General features: G+C 29.3%; 1 protein-coding gene and 1 pseudogene across 1 annotated transcript; both read right to left on the bottom strand.

Annotated features, from left to right (window-relative positions):
- Window positions 1-536: 536 nt before the first annotated feature.
- Window positions 537-1807, bottom strand: LOC148550082 (uncharacterized; annotated as a pseudogene).
- A 168-nt stretch (window positions 1808-1975) lies between these two features.
- Window positions 1976-18559, bottom strand: LOC148550081 (uncharacterized). Its single transcript, XM_088495927.1, has 4 exons — window positions 18534-18559; window positions 17811-17880; window positions 3893-4049; window positions 1976-3744 (listed from the first exon to the last, which is right to left on the bottom strand). The coding sequence occupies exons 1-4, from the start codon at window positions 18557-18559 to the stop codon at window positions 1976-1978; spliced, it is 2022 nt and encodes a 673-aa protein (XP_088352053.1).
- Window positions 18560-19688: the final 1129 nt, after the last annotated feature.

Below are 19688 nucleotides of genomic sequence, written 5' to 3'. Positions count from 1 at the left end.
TGTGCTATGATTTTATTGTGTGAAAAATTGTCACTGACAAGAAATGGGAGATTTTTTCTGCATTAAGGTTGCAGAACAGAGGTGGTAGTGTAGGCTTCTTGGCAATATGTTGTCTGTATTTTGTAGTGTGGGTGTAGGGATTGGGTTGGATGAAATGTAAGATGTTGATTGAATGATTTTGAATGAAAATTCATTGTTTCCCAATTTTATCTGTTCAGTTTACATTGCTATGGAACATCATTGAAGTAACTATTTGCAACCTTGATTAAATGAATCATTGACAAAGGAATAACATAAAAGATTTGCATCAACATTAGGCCTATATAGGCGATAGTCATACAAGTTAACCAACATGAATGTCATGCAGATATCCAAAAGCTTGAAATGTAAGTCAACCTAGATAATAAACGTTGTTTTTTAACTGGCAGCACTTCCAGATACAAAAAGTGAAACTAACAACCATAGTTTCTAACAGAAAACAAAATGCAAACTACAAAAGGTATCACAACTGATATAAGTTCACAAGTGACCATAAATCACTCCAACTTCTTCCATGCTCTTGGTGGAGTCCTGGCCATGAACCTAAGGGTGGACTGGCTGACCCTCTTCACTGGAGTGGACAGAACCCTTGCAGTGGTTGGGGCTGGTGCAGAAGCAGTTTGTGAATGATCCACTTTAGCCCTTTTCACTGCAGCTTGTGATTGCTGGGAGCTGACACCTGAGCTCCTCTTTGGGTGTGAGGGTGATTTGTTGTTGCTTCCCTTCTTCTTCCTATTTCCTCTTTCACTAGCCGTACTGGAAGGTGTCTTGGCGGAGAGTCTCGCACTTTTTCTGACCCCTCTCTGTGACCTTTGATTTGAAGAAGAATTACCAGCAGTCTCAACCTATACAGAAGACAGTGCAACAATTAATTGAGATAAGAAAATGATGAAGACATCAGTAAGCACAACAACAAATAATATATGACATATACTTACAGCAGGAGATGGAGTGACTTTGCGCTTCTTTGGACAACTCCTTTTGTTATGACCAGAGCACAAACAATAAGAACACCTTTGTTGCTGTCCTTCACGAGACAGGCCAGTCCTACTTGATTGCTCATCAGCAGCTCGTGTCCTCTTCTTCTTTGGCCTCCCAATGGGTTTTCTATAGGTGGGAGGCAACACATCCTCCATTTGTGTTCTATCCCAAAGGTTTGGTCCATTAACAGGGAACACAACATGTTGGTAGCAAGAGATGTATGCAGCCTTCTTATAGTAGTCAGATACATAGGTATCAACGTTGAAGCACATTTTCCTGATACAAGTCATCGCATGTGCACAGGGAATCCCAGACAGTTGGAACTTCCTACAGGAGCACTCTTGATTCCTAAGATCCACCACAAATTTTTCCTTCCCCCCTGGATGCTAACCACCTCATATGTATCACGTCCAGCATACACACTAACCCAGTTCCCACTTAGTTCTGCCTGTTTTTCTACTTTAATTCTAATTCGTGGTAACACATCTCTATTGTAAGGCATTATCCTATCCCTATTGTCAGCACAACGTTTCATTATATAAACACGAATATCCTCTAGCATAGTCACTATTGGCTTCTCCCTAGCCTCAACCAGAACAGAGTTAAACACTTCACACATATTGTTAACTAAAGTGTCACACCTAGGTCTACACACAAACCTGTGACGACACCAATACTTTGTTGGTATCTCCATCAGATAGTTGTATGCCCCTTGATCCACCTTCTGTATCTCAGTCATCCTCCTCTCCCATTCTTGATAATAGGTAGCCTTGGCAGCATTCCACATCATTAGCTTCAACTGGATCCCTGGATATCTCTTCTTGAAATTTGCATATAGGTGTCTAACACAAAACCTATGGTCAACCCCAGGCAGGAGCTCTTCAAAAGTTGGCACTAAACCCTGTTGCATCCACAAAATAAATGAGTGTGCATTATTCAATGTATACTACAACAGTTATATAGTAAGGGGTAGAGAAAAGAAAAGTACCTTCTGTTGATCAGACATGAAGGTGCAGGTCCTAATCTTGTCAACTCCCAGATCATCACACAGAAGCTGGAGAAACCATGTCCATGAGTCCTTGGTTTCAGCTTCGACAACTGCGTATGCTATCGGTAGGATTTGATCGTTTGGGTCCCAACCCATTGCAGTTAGGAGCCAGCCTCCATAGGGTGTCTTCAGGAAGCAGCCGTCCAGACCAATCATCGGTCTACAAGCCATGAAACTCCTCCTACAGGCATCTAACATCACATATACCCTCTCAAATCTGGGTCTTAAATCTACCCCTGGCACTGGCCGCTCAGAAGCAAACTCCGGAGGCCTCTGGACCTTCAAATGCACGGAAGACCCTGGGTTCGTCTTCAGCAACTCATGGCAGTAGTCATACAACCTTTTATACTGCTCTATGTATGTCCCCTGCAACTCATCCAGAGCAAACTGTCTGACCCTAGAAGCCTTAGACTTGGTCAACTCCACATTCCACTTTGTGTAGGCTTTCCTCATTAGTGTGGTTAGCTTAATCTTCGGGTTCTCAGCAATTTTATTCAGAAAAACTTTACTCAGCCACTTCGCATGCATGATACCAATCTTCAACTCCCTGGAGCAGTTGTGCTTGTTGTTGCAACTCTTCAACTGCCAACTTCTCTCATGTTTCATCTTTCCACAGTATGCATACCACTCACAACCCTCCACACACTCCACTTTAACCCTCCTCAGATCCACCTTAGAGAACCTAAGACCTCTTCCACTACTGACAGCATATGCAGTCACACAGTCTTTGAACTCCTCCCTTGACACATACAATGTTCCCACTTCCCACTTGTATTCACTCATGTTCTTCAAGGGCTTGTGAATCGGAAACCTCTTTCCCATGTCCTCTTCATCATCACTCAACGGAATATCTAGAAAATCCTCACTGTTATAGCCTGCATCCTCATCCCCAAATCCTCCCACAATTTTTTCCTTACCAACAGTTGTTGCAGCTGGCTGTGAAGATTGACCCTGGGACTGACTAGGTATAGACTCTTTTTGCCCCTCTTCCGTGATGTTCACATCAACTAATCCTTCAGCTCCCTCCCTATCATCATCACTGTCACCAAAGCCAAGGCTTTCATCTGATGCATTCCCAGCAGTTGACTCCGAGCTCCATGAACTTTCACTCCCCCTAGGTTCATAGTCATCATCATCAGTAGTCTCACTCCCGTCATCCTCTTCTTCAACAGCATCATTGGGCCCAACCTCATCCTTTTCAGTGGGCCCATCAGTAGCTGGTATTGACCCAAGCCCAACACCAGGGCCTTCATACACAACAATTGGGCCAGGCCCAGCCTGAACACTTCCTTCAGCAGGAGCAGGAGCAGTAATTTGCCCAGGTTGCACATCTTCTCCCACTTCACTTGTCTTGTGAACAACGTAAACCTCAACCATATCATCTCTCACCCCAATTCTTGCCATATCCATGGCATCTTTATCATTTTTTAGCATGGTCAATCCGTTCTCTAACCCAGCATTCACAGCTTTATACCACATCGCAGCGATATCCTTCTTCAAATATCCCTGTCTACTAACTATCTCATACACCTCAATCAAACTCCATTCATCGTCGTTACAGAAGTCTACAATGGATGTCTCCCCACCCAAATACCTAACAGCACCTCCTTCAAGCCGAAACCTCCCCTGGTGATAAATTTTTACACTAAAGTCACTCATATCTTCCGCTACGTTTCCTATTACAAGTTTCAAACATCATAAAACCAGGGTGATCAGTGTGAAGGCCAGAAAGTCTAAATCATAATATTGCCCTTACATCAAAAACCCCAAACCCTAACAGCAACAACATAACAATGACAGAACCCTATGCATACTCATCTTTACTTGCATGTCCTATTCCCATCAAACGAAAATCAAACATAGATTGAACGTACCTTTTCACTCTGTCTCGTTTCCGAGTTCCTGGTACCACCAACACGGGGCAATGCTGTTCTCTGTAGGGAATGTAGACCACACCAGCACGCTTCAATCGGTCTACTTCCTTAGTAATCAAGGGCGAAGAACATGAGATCACAAGTCGATAGGGTTTACAGAGTGTGGGTGGAATGCGAAGTGTTATGTTTTTTTTGCTCTCCTCTGTTTGCAAGCGTTTCGTATGCTAAAAGGAAACATTTCGCGCGAATGAAAGCACGTGTCAATACACACGAGTGGGGTTAACAACGTCTCTTAGCCACGTAAGCATCTCCGTTAGCGTTCCGTCAGTCAATTTAACGGGAGGGTAACATTGAATCAGTTTTCAAACGTTGGGGACGTAAATAGGACGAATGAAACGTTAGGGACAAATATAAGACTTACCCCAAACGTTGGGGACAAAAACAATACTTTACTCTAATTTTTATGAGTAATATCAATTGCAAAAAAAAAAGCTTAAAAAGTACATGCACATAAATTTATAATTTATTGTTATTTAAAATTTTGTAATCTAACAACTCATATTTATTTTATTATAACTATTTTTATATTTAAATTGAAATAAAATAAAAAAAATAAAATTTAAAAATAATTAAATAATATATATTACGAATACAAATTAATTTAACACTAATATTTAATTCTGTAACACTTCTATTGCTATTAAATAATATTTTACTTATATAAAAAAAATAATTTATCTTCAAACTTCTTGTAAGTTGTTTTTATTTTTTATTGTATTATTTTGTTATAAACATCTCACCGTCTGAAAAAGAAGATCAAGATGAAGTAAGTAATATAAATATTAACACTAAAACTTGTTCGTTTTTACCAAATAAATTCTAAAATATTTTTTTATGTAATAAACACACAAAAAAAAACTCTAATTGCAACTATTCAAATAGCTTGCAATTTGTTTTTGTTTTTCATTGTATTATCTCATTGTACACACCTCATCATCCAAAAAAGAGATTCAGATAAAGCAAATAATGTAAACATTAACACAAAATAACATTTATTTCTATCAAACAAATTTTGAATTTTTTTATGTAATAAACAACACCAAGCGAAAATAAAAAAAATTAAGCAAAAATAAATAAAAAATAGAAAAAAATTAAGCAAAAATAAAAAAATAGAAAAAGTTACGGAATCCAGAATTTTAAGCTCGAATTGTAATTTTTCGAACCGCTTACAATTCGTTTTTGTTTTTTATTATATTGTCTCGTTATACACACCTCACCTCCTGAAAAAGAAGATAAAAATAAAGTAAGTAATATAAACATTAACACCAATAATTTGTTCATTTAATTTCTACCAAACAAATTATAAAATATTTTCTCTTTTTTTATGTAATAAATAACACCAAGCAAAAAAAAATAAAAAAATTTTTTATGTAATAAATAGCACCAAACGAAAATAAGAAAAAATAAAAAAATATGGAATTCAAAATTTGGAACTTGAATTGTATCTCTTAAAAAAGAGGATAAAAATGAAGTAATATAAACACTAACATTAAAAATTGTTCATTTCTACAAAACAAATTATGAAGTATTTTCTTAGAATTGCTTGCAATTGAATTTTGTTTTTTATTGTATGATCTCGTTGTACACATATTATCGCCCGAAAAAAAGGATAAAAATGAAGTAATGTAAATACTAATACTAAAAATTGCTTGTTTCTACTAAACAAATTCTGAAGTATTTTCTTTTTTTTTTTTATGTATTAAAGACCAAGTAAAAATAAAAAAAATAAAAAATAAAAAATCCAAAATTCGAAGTTCGAATTGTACCTCATCACCCGAAAAAAAGAAAATCGCACCACTTCCAATTTGCTTTTGTTTTTTTATTGTTTTTTCTATTGAACACACCTTACCATCCGAAAGGGAGAATTAAAAAGTTAGTAGAATTTAAACCTATACCCTCCTGAATATACAAAAGTGGCCTTTCAAGTTTCTACTAGGCCAACATGTTCTCTAATGATTTTATATATACCCTCAAATAAAAAATTATAAATATTTATATAATTTTAGATTTTTTTATACTAATTTTTTTTAAATTAATTATATTTTTAATTGTACATAATTATTAAAAAATAAAGATACTTTTATTAATTATAAAATATTTTTTATTTATAGTTATATGATATTTATTACTATTATTTTTTAATAAAAAATTATAAAATATGAATATATATTAATTAATAAATTATTCAAATTTTAAAATAATAATTAAATAAATATAAAAATATAAAATTTATTTATTATAAATAAAAAATAATAAAAAAAATTTATATTATTATTTAATTATCAGCGATCAAACGATATGATCAATCACCCAACAGTTAAATTAGTATCCCGTTAATTCAATATTTTTATTAGAATAATTAACGGTTCAGTTTTAATAACTATAATAGCAAGCATGAGGTTAAGATATAACAAAACAATACTGAAGATTGGCTGTGTTGTAATAGTCATGATTGTACAAATTACAAATGATAATTTTTATGAATAAGATCAGTTTGTAAAAAAATGTTAAAAGGTACATGTACATCTAAATTTATAATTTATTATTATTTAAAATTTGTAATATAACAACTCATATTTATTTTATAATAATTATATTCATATTTAAATTAAAATAACATGAGAAAAATAAAATTTAGAAAAAATTAAATAATATATATTATGAATATAAATTAATTTAACACTAATATTTAATTGTATAATACTTCTATTGTTATTAAATAATATTTTACTTAGATACGAAAGAATAATTTTTTGCTTTCAAGTTTTTTTAAATTATTATTTATTTACAAAATCTTGATGGGATAAATATTTGTTTACTGAGTGCATGTCCACATACGCAGTGACTATATACCAATGAAACAAGTATTAAAAAGCGATTTATTTATAAAAATTTAACACATCCATTATGTTCTACAGATTATTTCTAACCAATAGATAAACAGAATTTAATCATGACAAATTAAAATTTAGTTGGTAAAAGTTTGGATAAGACTTTTTTTTAATCAAAATATAATGATATATAATACTTTAATTACAAAGAGAAGATAAATATTTAAAAAAAATCTCATAATAAGTACATATGATGTAGTCTTTAAAAATTTTGTTAATGACAACCTTAAAGATAATTTTAGAAAATTTTGTGTTATTTTATTACATTTTGTGATTCTTGACTAAAATTTAAAGATAAATATTCTTATTTTTATTAATTATTTAGACTGATATTTAGACTATCTTTTATAAAGAATGCATAATTATCCAAAAATAAATTTGTATGAATTATCCAAAAATATATTTAGAATGATATTTGTGCTTTGTAAAACTTACTAAAATTATACACAAAACTTTAGATAATGTCACTAAGAATATATGAATGAAGTGGTTATATGTTTTGATCTTATTTGTATGAACTTGGTATTATATAAGGATAATAAATTCAATTTTTTGTTTTAAAAACAGTTTAATCTAACATGTCAAAAAGAAGAATACAAAGGAGTTTTTAACATGAGTAACAAACTTTTTTTCATCTCTTTCTTCAAAGTCAACAAAAATAAAATTGAATTTTTGTAGAGGGTCCTAAAAACTTGTAAAAAAGAGATTTATGTAAAAATTCTCCTCACTTTTATTTTCTATTATATTATCTCGTTATGCATATTTTATCGTTCGAAAAAGAAATCAAAATATAATAAGTAATGTAAATATTAATATAAAATTAATCTATTTCTACTAAATAAATTTTAAAATATTTTCTTTTCTTCTATGTAATAAACAACACCAAATAAAAAAAATATGGAATCCAACATTCGAAATTTTAATTGTAACGGTGGAATTCCTTCTCTGTTTTTTTTGGAGAAAAAGAATTTGTTCTCAAACAAACTGAATAATATATACTTGTATAGTTTGAGTCTTTTCCATAGAAGAAGCGAGAGAAGAGAAGGGTATTAATTGGTTTTAAAAATATTGATATTAAAATTAAAAATTAACAAATATAAAAAATCTTTGAAACTATATATTAGGAAAAGAAAAATTACTAAAATAATATATAGCACGGTGTTTTAGAGTTTTTGTAATAATAATTATAATTATTGTAATAATTTAATTTTATTGAATTGATGTTATAAAAACTTATCTTGCAGAAATAATTATGTAAAAGAATAAATATAATTAGGTGATTATTATATAAAATAGTTTACATGTTAAAATATTAAAATTAAACTTTTATAATTACTAGACAATTATTATAATTGTTAAGAATTTAATATGATTTATGATGCTATAAAAAATTTTATATATACAAATAATCAAATTTATGTAGATTTTTTTAGATTATTTTTTTAAATGAATAAATATGATGTGTTATTCATTGGTGTGAATAAATTTAGTATTTTTTTAATTGTGGAAATAAAAAATATGAGAGTCAGATTTCATAATAAAATTTTACAAATACATAAATTTGACCATCAAATTTGTGGTTTTAAAAAAATAAAAAATTAATTTAAAAAAATCATAAACATAAATCTGACTTTTAGATTTTTAGGTTTTTAGATTTCATCTTCCGATTTGTTTACTTTTCTTTTACAATTTTATGATCCAACAAAATACACTTTTTTTTTCTTCAATATTAAAAATAAAAAGTGATTTTTGGTGTATGATTAAGTTATTTATGTCGAATAGAATAATTAATTTTGTATTAGTTTGTAGGCACTTTAGCTAATATGGTCCATATATTTTTTTTATATTTAGGGCTTTATGATTCGAGCTTGAAAAGATATTAAAATAAGAATAGAATCGATTAAATTTTAATAGGTTTAAATTGATTTGAATTTGTATTTTTATGCGAGTGAATTTGGACCAACTTAAATCAATTAAATCGGATTGATTTGAATAACTGGGTATCGGATTGATATTGAAATTTAAAAAATAATAACAAAAATGTATGCAGATATGTAATTATAAAAACAAAAAATTAATACATCATCAAATTTACACTTAAACAAATATCATAATTCAGTGCATTTTACATTTTAAAGTTTAAAATTGTATATAGATTATTATATTTTACTTTTTAAAAAAAATTAATACGAACCTAATAGCATTGGTTCGGATTCTAAAATTCTAGAACCAATATCCAAACTAATAAAAACTATATTTAATTAGATACGAAAAAAATAATTTTTTATAATACTTCTATTGTCGTTAGAATGTATGAGTGAAGTGATTATATGTTTTGGTCTTATTTTCATGAACTTGGTATCATGTTAATTTTGTTCAAACAAAAAAAATGTAATAACATTATCCAATAAAAAAAATACTAAATTTCATAATTTGGTGTTGAATTATATCCATCATTGTAAATTGTAATACTTTGTTTATATATATAGTATAATTTAAAAATATAAGTAAGTACAACTACCAGTTTAAAAATGATTAGATTATTCGTTAAAATAATTAAAATAATGTTATTGATCTCTATATATAATAAAGAACAAAAAATTAGTTGTTCCATTTGATATATATATTTATAGTAAATTATTAATATAATATTTTGGGATAAGATCCTACCCCAACTCCACTCCAAGAATAATTGATTTAATCTATATATATGTATATAATGTATTGGTTTTGTTTGTTTCATTAGACAAAGTTGAATAATATATATATGAGTATGTCTCCTCTCTCTTTCCTTTAGGTAATGTGTGTGGATAATTGCTCCTAATTTGTACCATCTATTTTCCCCCAATCAAGACCAACTTTTATTAGCTCATCTACCAAACCACATGCCAATCATTTATTCTCAGCCTCTCATCTCACTTTACAATTTTATAATCTAATTTTTTATTGGTTTGGTTACCTATATATCATTTTATAATTATTATTATTATTATTGGGATAATAACTAAATGTGTAGCTGTAGGACACACATATGGTTAGTTTACAATTTTATATGGACTTTTTTTTTCAAATATTAAAAAAAAAACCAAATTTACTGTTCTATTTAAATAAGTGTTGGAAATTCAAATTTTGCCTTATGTTATGTCAACTTATTAATTAGTAATAGACGCTTAATAAAATATAGATTTGTAACGATTAATTTTTATTCTGTTAAATTGAAAAATAATAATGTAGACAAAAAATATAAAAAAAATTGCATGTCACAGTTAAATTAAACTGAACAGGTTAATTATTAATAGGGTAAAGTCTTTATTTTATGGCTGGAATATCAGTTATCATTGGACAAACTTTTACAGTTTTCACGTCATCATTCATCGATTCATCAACAGATGTTAAGTTTTCTTTTTTCGTTTTTGTTTTTTTCCTGGATCTTAGAAACGTGACCCATGCCTTTGCATTGTTTTCGCCATTAACAATTTAACACCCTCATTATCATCTTATCATTTTTTATTAGAGCAAACATTGCTAATTTCATCATAAACTAAGCACACTACTCGAGCTAATTCATTTATAACTGTAGTTCAATTTTGTGTTTATTGATATAAAAAAGAATTAACAAAAATATAATTTGAAAGATACAGAATACTTGACAAGGCGTTATACGTAAAATTAAGGGTAATTTATTAAAATAAATAATTTGACTTTTAATTTTATCAAAATATACATTTTACAAAAAGAATATTAAAATATATATTTTTTTATAAATTATATAAACCGGATAGGAGATCTATAAACTGTACATAATCTGCAATAGGGGTGTCGAAATTTGTGTGTGAATTACAAATTATTACCCTTTTCGTATCTACGTTTCTCCATTTTTTTGTTCTGAATCACTACGCATCACTATTATGTCCTTGGCATTAGTCCCACTGCATTACTTATTCTCCCATCATGCTCTTCAATTCTCAAATTATTATGCTTTCTCTTTTTTTATATGTATTATTTATTTATTTTTTTAGCGACTCTTTTGATTATTTTGTTTTAATTTTATCAAAAGATCAAATTTTTGTTTGCTCTGGAATGTTGTGTTTATTTATTTATTTATTTATTTTTCAAGCTATGCCTTCTCTAATTATGAACTCATTTCATTTGCTAAGTTTTTTGTCATTTGATCAAGAGAATCTTAATGATGCTCCTAATTCTTCCTTTTAAGTTTAAGAACAATTTATTTTTATATAATATCAAATATGAAATAAATTACAATCTTAAAATAATTAATTGCATTTATATAGATCAACTATTAAAAAATAAGACTAGTAAGTTAATCTATTATTCACCATAACTCTTTTAATTCAGGTAGTAGGTACTCAATACTAAATAAAAAAATTTAACAAATTAAAAGTTTTTTTTATTATAGACCAGTTAAATATATTTTTATTATTTTTAACATGTAGAAATACGGCATCCCCCTTCTCTCTTTCTACGATGAGATGTCAGACATGAGTGAAGTATTGAAACTGGTGAGGAAGCTATAAGTAATTGAAAAAAAAAATTGAATTGATTTGGACCTATTTTTTAATAAAACATTAACAGAATATTAATTAGAGAAATTCAAATAAAAAAAATTAGAAAAAATTGTGACAACAAAAATATGTGTAAATTGTATTTATAGAACAAATTCCAACTACTACTATTCTAATATTCTAATTCTTATTTTAATTTAATTATTTTTATTTTTCTAAATAACTTGGCACATGACAAATAGAAATTGATACCACAATTTTCTAAATAAGGATTCTATGTCTTAGATCTACAAGTAAAGACGTACTCTTTTTTTTTTCCTTCTAACCGTTGATCTTTTAATTTTTCTGATACAAATTGAATATGGATTTTGAAAAATGAGATATGATTGAAATAATTCTTAAAATATATATTAGTTAAATCTTTTATAATTAATTTTTAATTCTACATGAAAAAGGTAATCAATTGAAAATCTCTCCATTCCTTATCATTTTTTTTTTAAATTAATTTTATCAACAACAAAACTTTGTATCTCCACTTTATTTTGCATTGTTTGCTCTATCACCAAATCCTACGTTATAGAATACATTATCCTTCTCAAAGGCAACAAATGGTCCTAGGAATAGAAATATTTGAATTAATATATTCTACCTGATTTCTCCATTTAAACCATACATAGAAGCATATAACGAATTTAAGAAGATTATTAGGCATTGGTCATACCAAAGTACTTTAATTTGGTTTATCATCAAAGAATGGTTGGTTACAGTCCCTCTTCTAATTTAATTTCAACTATGTAACTTCCTTAGTGCAATGTATAGATAGATATGATGATATTAATGAATCCATGTGACAATGGCGTAAGGAAGCTATACACGTCAAAACCTGATCCAAACAAGGCCGAAACTTGAGTTTTGGGTGTTTCTATTCTTGGGAAAGGATGAGATTGCTTATGTAACGATGCAATTTTTCATACAAAGACACGTACATGATGTATCAATAAAAGCGTTGATAATCATGTAGGATAAAAAAATATTAATTTTGATATATATTGATGGTATATAATGTACACATTCAAACAGATATACATTGGATCAATAAAAATTATAAAATAAAAAATATTATTTTGAATATATATTTACGGTGCATAGATTATACGCTGAGATACATGTATGATGTATCAATAAAAGCATTGATAACTTCAGAGCGAATAAAAGGCTCCATTTCACTATGACAAATCAAAATATGTACATGAAACCTCTTATGTAAGTATTTTGATAATTTCCGATGAAAAGTATCATAATATAATCAGGATAAGACTCAAATATATATTAAAAGAAAAAGTAAACTTTCATTTTGATTTTTATTAATAAAAAATTATGAAATAATTATTTAATTAGTCTCATAAAATTAAAATTTAAAATAAATTTTGAGTGATATAATTAATTTTATGTAAAATTAGTAGTTAAAAATTATTAAATAATTTAAATAATTTAATTAAATTTTCACCTAACAGTTCTGAATTATCAATTTCATAACTACATATGAATTTTTACCTAATTTTTATGCTTTAACGTAATAATTTAATTAGCCAGATTAATAAAAGAGCATGACCCAAAATTTATTTAAAAGAATAAAAAATATTTGTTAATACAAATTTTATTAAAATTACATAATGATTTTATTATATATTTAATGATTCATTTATATTCAACTTTTTATTATAAAAATAAATTATTTATTTTATTTAACTAATTTTATTTTTTAGGTATGTGATGCCATGTTGATATCATCTTTTCAACTTCACAGCTACTAGCATAGACCATGACACGCATGGCTGATGCTAATTTTGGGACCCAATTCCATTTTTAATTCTTATTAACAAAAGAAAATGATAAACTTTTAGTACTCAAAATTTATCCTGAAGAATAAAAAATATTTGTTAATACAAATTTTACTAAAATTATATAATAAGTTTATCAAATATTTAAAAAGTTATTTATATTTAATTTTTTACTATCAAAATATGTTATTTATTTTATTTAATAATTTTACTTTTTTTTTTAAATAATATGTATGCTGCCATTAGATCGTGACACATCTTTTAATTTTGAAATGGGAAAAAAATGATGTATCATTGTGTTATTGGAGAACAAATATTTTAAATAAACTCGACCATCCGAATTGAGATGAGAATAACCGACTAGTATAATTTAGGTAGCTGATCATTAATTTTTTTTATCAAAGATAAAAAAATTTGAATACGCAACCTCTTAAATGAGTATAAAAAAATTATGTCATTTGAATTATAAATTGTTAGTAAATTATACATTAAAATTATACCTTATAAATAAATATTTATGAATTTATATTTCTAAAATAAATTATAATTATACATTTCTAAAATTTAATCAAAAAGTTAGCCAAACATAGTGAGATAATTATCTCAAATTTAACTAAATAAATATGTAAATAAATGTTAATTAGTTATATTCAACATGTCATATAAGTAATTAATTGATCTACAATATAAAAAAAAACAAAATTTTAATCTATTAAACAAATATCGAAATTATATACCTACATTCATGTATTTAGAAAATTCTGATGCATGCATAACCTCCAATTCCAATGCATACATGAAAGATGACCTCTCAAACAAATGATGGTTTGCTCATGCATTTGCCACCTTCATGAAATCTGTTAGCATAGTGTCGTTAGTTTGATCTTTATCTTCATTTGGATCAATGACCTTATAATTGCTTTCAAACTCTTCATCGCTGTCACTATTATAATTTTTTCATTCGATATGTCGACCGGCTTCAGATTATTTGAACTCAATATACAGCTCCATGAACGACATCTAAGAGTAAGTTTCAATATACATTAAAAACATCTATTGCATACTCGCTTTATAGAATACATATTTGGTTTGAAACTGAATGAACCCACCAAATACATGACACTCTCCTTGATATTTGAAAATCTATCTTCTCACAAATCACACATTTTAGTTCTTCAAATAAGAGTATGAATGAAATAACAATATCGAATAGATTCTCACATACAAATTTCACTCATTTAAATGTTTATAACAAAATCTGACCATGATAATATACTTTTAACATAATTCTATCATCTATTTTATTTTTTTTGACTCACATTAAAAACACTCAACATCACTTGTAATTTTTCGAAACAAAAAAAGATAGTATGAGGATAGTTCTGAAGAGCTCAAGGATGAAGAAGAGGAGACTTCTGCCAAATGGTTTAGGCGTGGAGTATAATATATAATCAAACAAATCGGACGGTCTAATTTACTTTTAACCATTTTATTTTTTTAAAAAAATACAAAGCAAACGGTTCGATTTAGGCCGACTAGAATTACAACAAAATTGGACCTACCGATTTAAGTGCTTTAGAATTTTAAATTTTTCTACGCCAAATAAATTGGACCGTTCGATTTGTACCTATCTTCTCCAACAACGAAATCAAACTGTTCATCTCTTTTCTATAAAATAAAAAAAAAAATTATCACCACTTCATTGTATAACACATCCCACCTCCATATCATATAATAACACACATACAATCTTCATATCCAAAAAAATGAGCTGATAACACATAACTGATATTAATTTTAGGAGTCAATCTCATTTTTAATTGTTATAAATGACCTATTTAAATAACCTTAGCCCATAGTATTTATTTATCAAACTCTAAAAATATTAATATTTTTACTATTTAAATAATAGATTTTATAGTATCAACAAATATTTTTATAGTACTTATTAAAAATACTAAAATGAGAGGTCTTATAGAAAAAATTATGCATATAATATCTTTAAAAATTTCAAAATCTAATGCCTAAAGATAACAAGTAATTGTTTGTTCTTCAACTTTATAAGCAACTCTTCGAAGTTCATTGTATATTCTTCTACAGATAATGACTTTTGTCTCAAATTATGAAATTTGATAAAGGTATCTTGCTTGTAATGTTTAGGAAGGAACTTGTGGTTGAGCTCATGACGTATTTTATCCCATGTCTTGATCTTTCTTTTTTCTTCTTTTTCTCGCTGACGCTTGAGATTCTCCCACCATACTGACGCATGCTTCTTCAACTTGATTGCTACAAGCTTCACGCGTTTGTTATCTGAAATGTTTTTTAACTCGAACACTCTTTCCACTGTGCAAAGCCAGTCAATAAAATCATCAGGTTGGAGTCTCCCTTCAAACTCAAGAATATCAACTTTGATTCCTAAATCTTTAGCTTTGTGAGTTGTGTTGTGTCATGCTTTTTGTGTGGACAAATCTTTAGACGAAGAAGAATAATGAAATAGATTTGTATTATCCTCTTCACTAGAAGAATTGTCATCACTTTGCTAGTCATGATTATTTTAAGCAGCTTTATATTTTGCAAGTTGCTCTTGCAACTTCTTAACTTGACGGCATAACTTCTCCATTTCAATTTCTTGAGTACTTCTATGCTTTGGTGTCATCTTTTACTACTATGCAATGAGGTTGATGCTAGGGTGCCGATGTTATGATAATGATGATGCACGATGATGATGGGAATGCACCAATGATGATGTTGAGTTAAGAAATTAACTAAATTAATTAGTGATGACAAATATTATTTTTTGGCAAAATAAATAATTAGTGTTAATTAATTATAATTGCATATTGCTAATTATTTATTGTTGCAGGCCAAAATTTGAATCATAGCCCAATTGGAATGAAAATAAAATAACAAGGCTGATGGTCTAACAAATCAAGCGAAGCCCAAAAGGAATCTGGACAAGAAACCAACGTGCTGAACATGATCAAAACCCGATCCAAGCCCGATTGCCTATCTCATTCAAACTTCTCCATTTTGATCTCACCCAAAAGCAACGTTCATCTGTTCCATCATGGTCAGAAACTCAAAAAAGTGAAAAAGAAAAAGAGAGAGCTTTTTTCCTAAGGTAATTACCAAAGAAGCAAGAAAGAGAGAGATTATGTTTGAAAGGCAGATGTCAAATCAATGAGATCAAACCAAATCAAACTTAGGTTAAAGGTAACCCAATTCCTTTTACATGCAACACACTTTCTTCTCTTCATTTTTAACTCTTTGCCACTCCGTTTTAAGCTCTATGAAAAAGAGAATTTATGTTCTTCTCTGCTGTGTATCTACGGTCTCAAACGAATCTTGGGGACCAAGTTAATTTTCAAGGGCTGAGATCTAATTTACCATTGGAAGACTTATTGTGGTTGCTGTATTGAGGCTTTCGGTCAAAAAGATGGTCAGAAGCAAAGTCTCCAATTTGAGTAAAAATGGGAAAAAGTGAACGGTTGGGTTGGTGAAGCTCAAGACTCAAGAAGTTGACCTAAGAAGAGCAACCAAGCAACATGCAAGGAGATAAAAGAGGTTTGCTGTTCATTCAGAAACCAAGGAGAGAAAACCAGAGTTTGAAAGTTGTGTTCTGCAAAGAAGTTCCTCTACTTGGATAATGCTTTCTTTCAAAGAAGCATTCGACCAATACTGAAGAACTGTTTCTGAGGTTTGCAAATCTGGTTTTGCACATAGCAAAGAGGTTGCTGATGAAGTCAATCACCTTCATATTTTACAGATTGTGATGTACTTTTCTATGTTTATCTTTCTGTAATTTCTTGTGAGAAAAGACATAAGTGAGAAAGCTCAAGTAAAAGCCATGAGTGAAAAAAGGTTGAGTGATACACTTGAGAGAAAAGCTTAGAGTTATTTTCTGATTTTTTTAGGTATGTCTATGTCTTGTATCTTGTACCTATAAGGTATCCATTTCTTAGTTGGGTTAGCACTAAGAGTGAAGAGTTAGGTATTAGCATAGCCAATGTCACGTTAGGTTAGAACTTGAGTGTGAAAGGATTGGGTCAATCTTGTGAAATTGGTGTATGTAATACTTTTAACTATAGTGAAAATTCCTCCATTGTTGTGGAGGAGACTCGACGTAGATTGCATAGCACAAGGCAACCAAACCAGGATACATGCTGGTGTTAGCTTTTCTCTTCTCTGCTGTGTTCTGTTTTCTGATATTCATGAGACAGAAATAAATTGTCCCATAAATTTCTGCTGCTAAGAACAAACAGAAGCAGAATTAAAAGTTTGTTTAAAAGGGTTATAACAGCAACTTAAAAGGAGGGCAAGATTCAACCCCCTTCTCTAAGCCTACCACAACCTTTAGATGATAATGATGGGAATGCACTAAGATAATACCAATGGTAAAGGCACCAAAAGAAGATAAAAGAACGATATTACCCCAATCTCCATAGCAGATAATCCGCACTGATGACGACTCGTACCAACAGCGAGATCACCGCACTAAAGACCTGTACCCATGAACGAAATAAAATTTTTATTGGAACTAGGTGATGACCGACCTTGCTCTGATACCGAACTGACACCGAAACGTCGTTTGGGTCACCAATCTTGGCAAGGTTAACAACCCCACTATGGTGAAAATAGCCAGGAATTCACCTTGGTTGGCTAAGCCAAGGATGCACCGCTTACTCTCAAAGAGCCTAAAGAAAAATAAGCACACAGCTTATTTAATATATAACTCAATCAACTCAACCTCATAAGCAAAACGAGTACATATGGATATTTATACTAGTAGGAAAGAGAACCTTCATGGCTTGGGCAATCTGAGACTAATTCATAACATAATATAATAATATATGTTAAACTAGACTATTTTAATTAATAACACAAATGTAAAGATATATGCTCCTGCATCAACCACCTACACCCAACCCTTGGTATTCTCCGACATTTGGGGACTAGCCCCCATGGTTAGTAATTCAGGGTACAGATACTACATAGTTTTTATTGATGCAGCAACCTGATATACATGTATATACCTTTTGCACAACAAATCTAAAGCGTATAAAGCCTTCTTTCAATTTAAACTACATTTTTGAAAACAAAACTGGTTGTAAGATTAAGACACTACAAACTGACAATGAAAAAGTGCACACTTCTTAAACCTTTATTAAGACACTGATGCAACATGGCATTGCTCATAGAATGAGCTGTTCTTACGCTTATGAGCATAATGGAACTGCTGAGCATAAGCATAGGCATATCACAGAAATGGAACTTACCTTTCTCTCTCAAGCCTCAATGCCATTAAGGTTATGGGATGAAGCCTTCCTCATAATAACACACATAAGAAACCAGCTTCCTTCATCTGTCAATCACCAAAAATCACCCTCTGAACTAATGAATAAGCAAACCCCCAACTACAAAAGCTCTTAAGCGAAATGAGTTGACAACCCTACTCAATCGGATAGAATCAGGTTGAATACCCACACGTAGAATACATGTTGCCACCCTAGTTATTAGTGGCTATGCTGAGCTGACATCAATTAGCTATAACTAATTCAGTATATAAGTAGCTTATTACAGTTTAATTTTTATAACAATAAATAATCACTTCATACTCTTCTCTCAGTTACTCTCTCTAGCTCTCAATTCTCTCTAGCTCTCTTTCTCTCATTCTCAATTCTCACTGATCTCTAATATCTTTAAGTCCCATCATATTTTTTTTCTATTTGCATAATTGCATGCATATGTTTGATTATTGAACTTTTGAAATAAATCTACTACAAGATAAGACAAAATCTAACAAACACTCATTTTATTAATCAAACCCTTGTCATATCATGTTACAAGGTTGATTGCTTTATTTCTAATGTATGATTATTGTGCCTTTAAAATTTGATTATTCATTCATGTTCCATACTTTTTGGTTATGTATTTAAACTAGGTTGATTTTCTTATGTTGGAATATTATAGGGTCACTTCTATTTGTACATGACAACTATTTTTGTCGGTCATATTATTACGGACAAAGTTTTTAAAATAAATTATATTTTAATATTTGATTTTTATTATAAAATTTTAAAATTTAATAATATTTAATAATTTTTGTAGTAAATTTTAAAGATTTTATCAAATAAGAGAAAAAAAGTGATATGATATTTATGTTTTATTTTAGTGTCTTTTGATGAATAGACGTCTTTCAGTCAGAATACAAAAAAAAAAAAAAAAGTGCCACATTGATAAATAAAATAATGATATCTGAATAAATAGTTTGAAAGGAATAACATTTTGATAATAAGTTTTAGAAATTTTGGTATATTGATTTAAAAGTCAAGAGAGATAGAGTGAGTGGATAAAAGACAAAAAAAATTTCTCAATTTTAGAGAAAATTTTTTTATTTTAATTACAATGAGATAAAGTATTATGTGATATTT

This window comes from Arachis ipaensis, chromosome B8, assembly GCF_059453495.1.
Source record: "Arachis ipaensis isolate K30076 ecotype BB chromosome B8, ASM5945349v1, whole genome shotgun sequence".
NCBI classification, from domain to species: domain Eukaryota; kingdom Viridiplantae; phylum Streptophyta; class Magnoliopsida; order Fabales; family Fabaceae; genus Arachis; species Arachis ipaensis.
The sequence above is the reverse complement of the archived record's forward strand: the minus strand, read 5'-3'. Positions and strand labels throughout refer to the sequence as shown.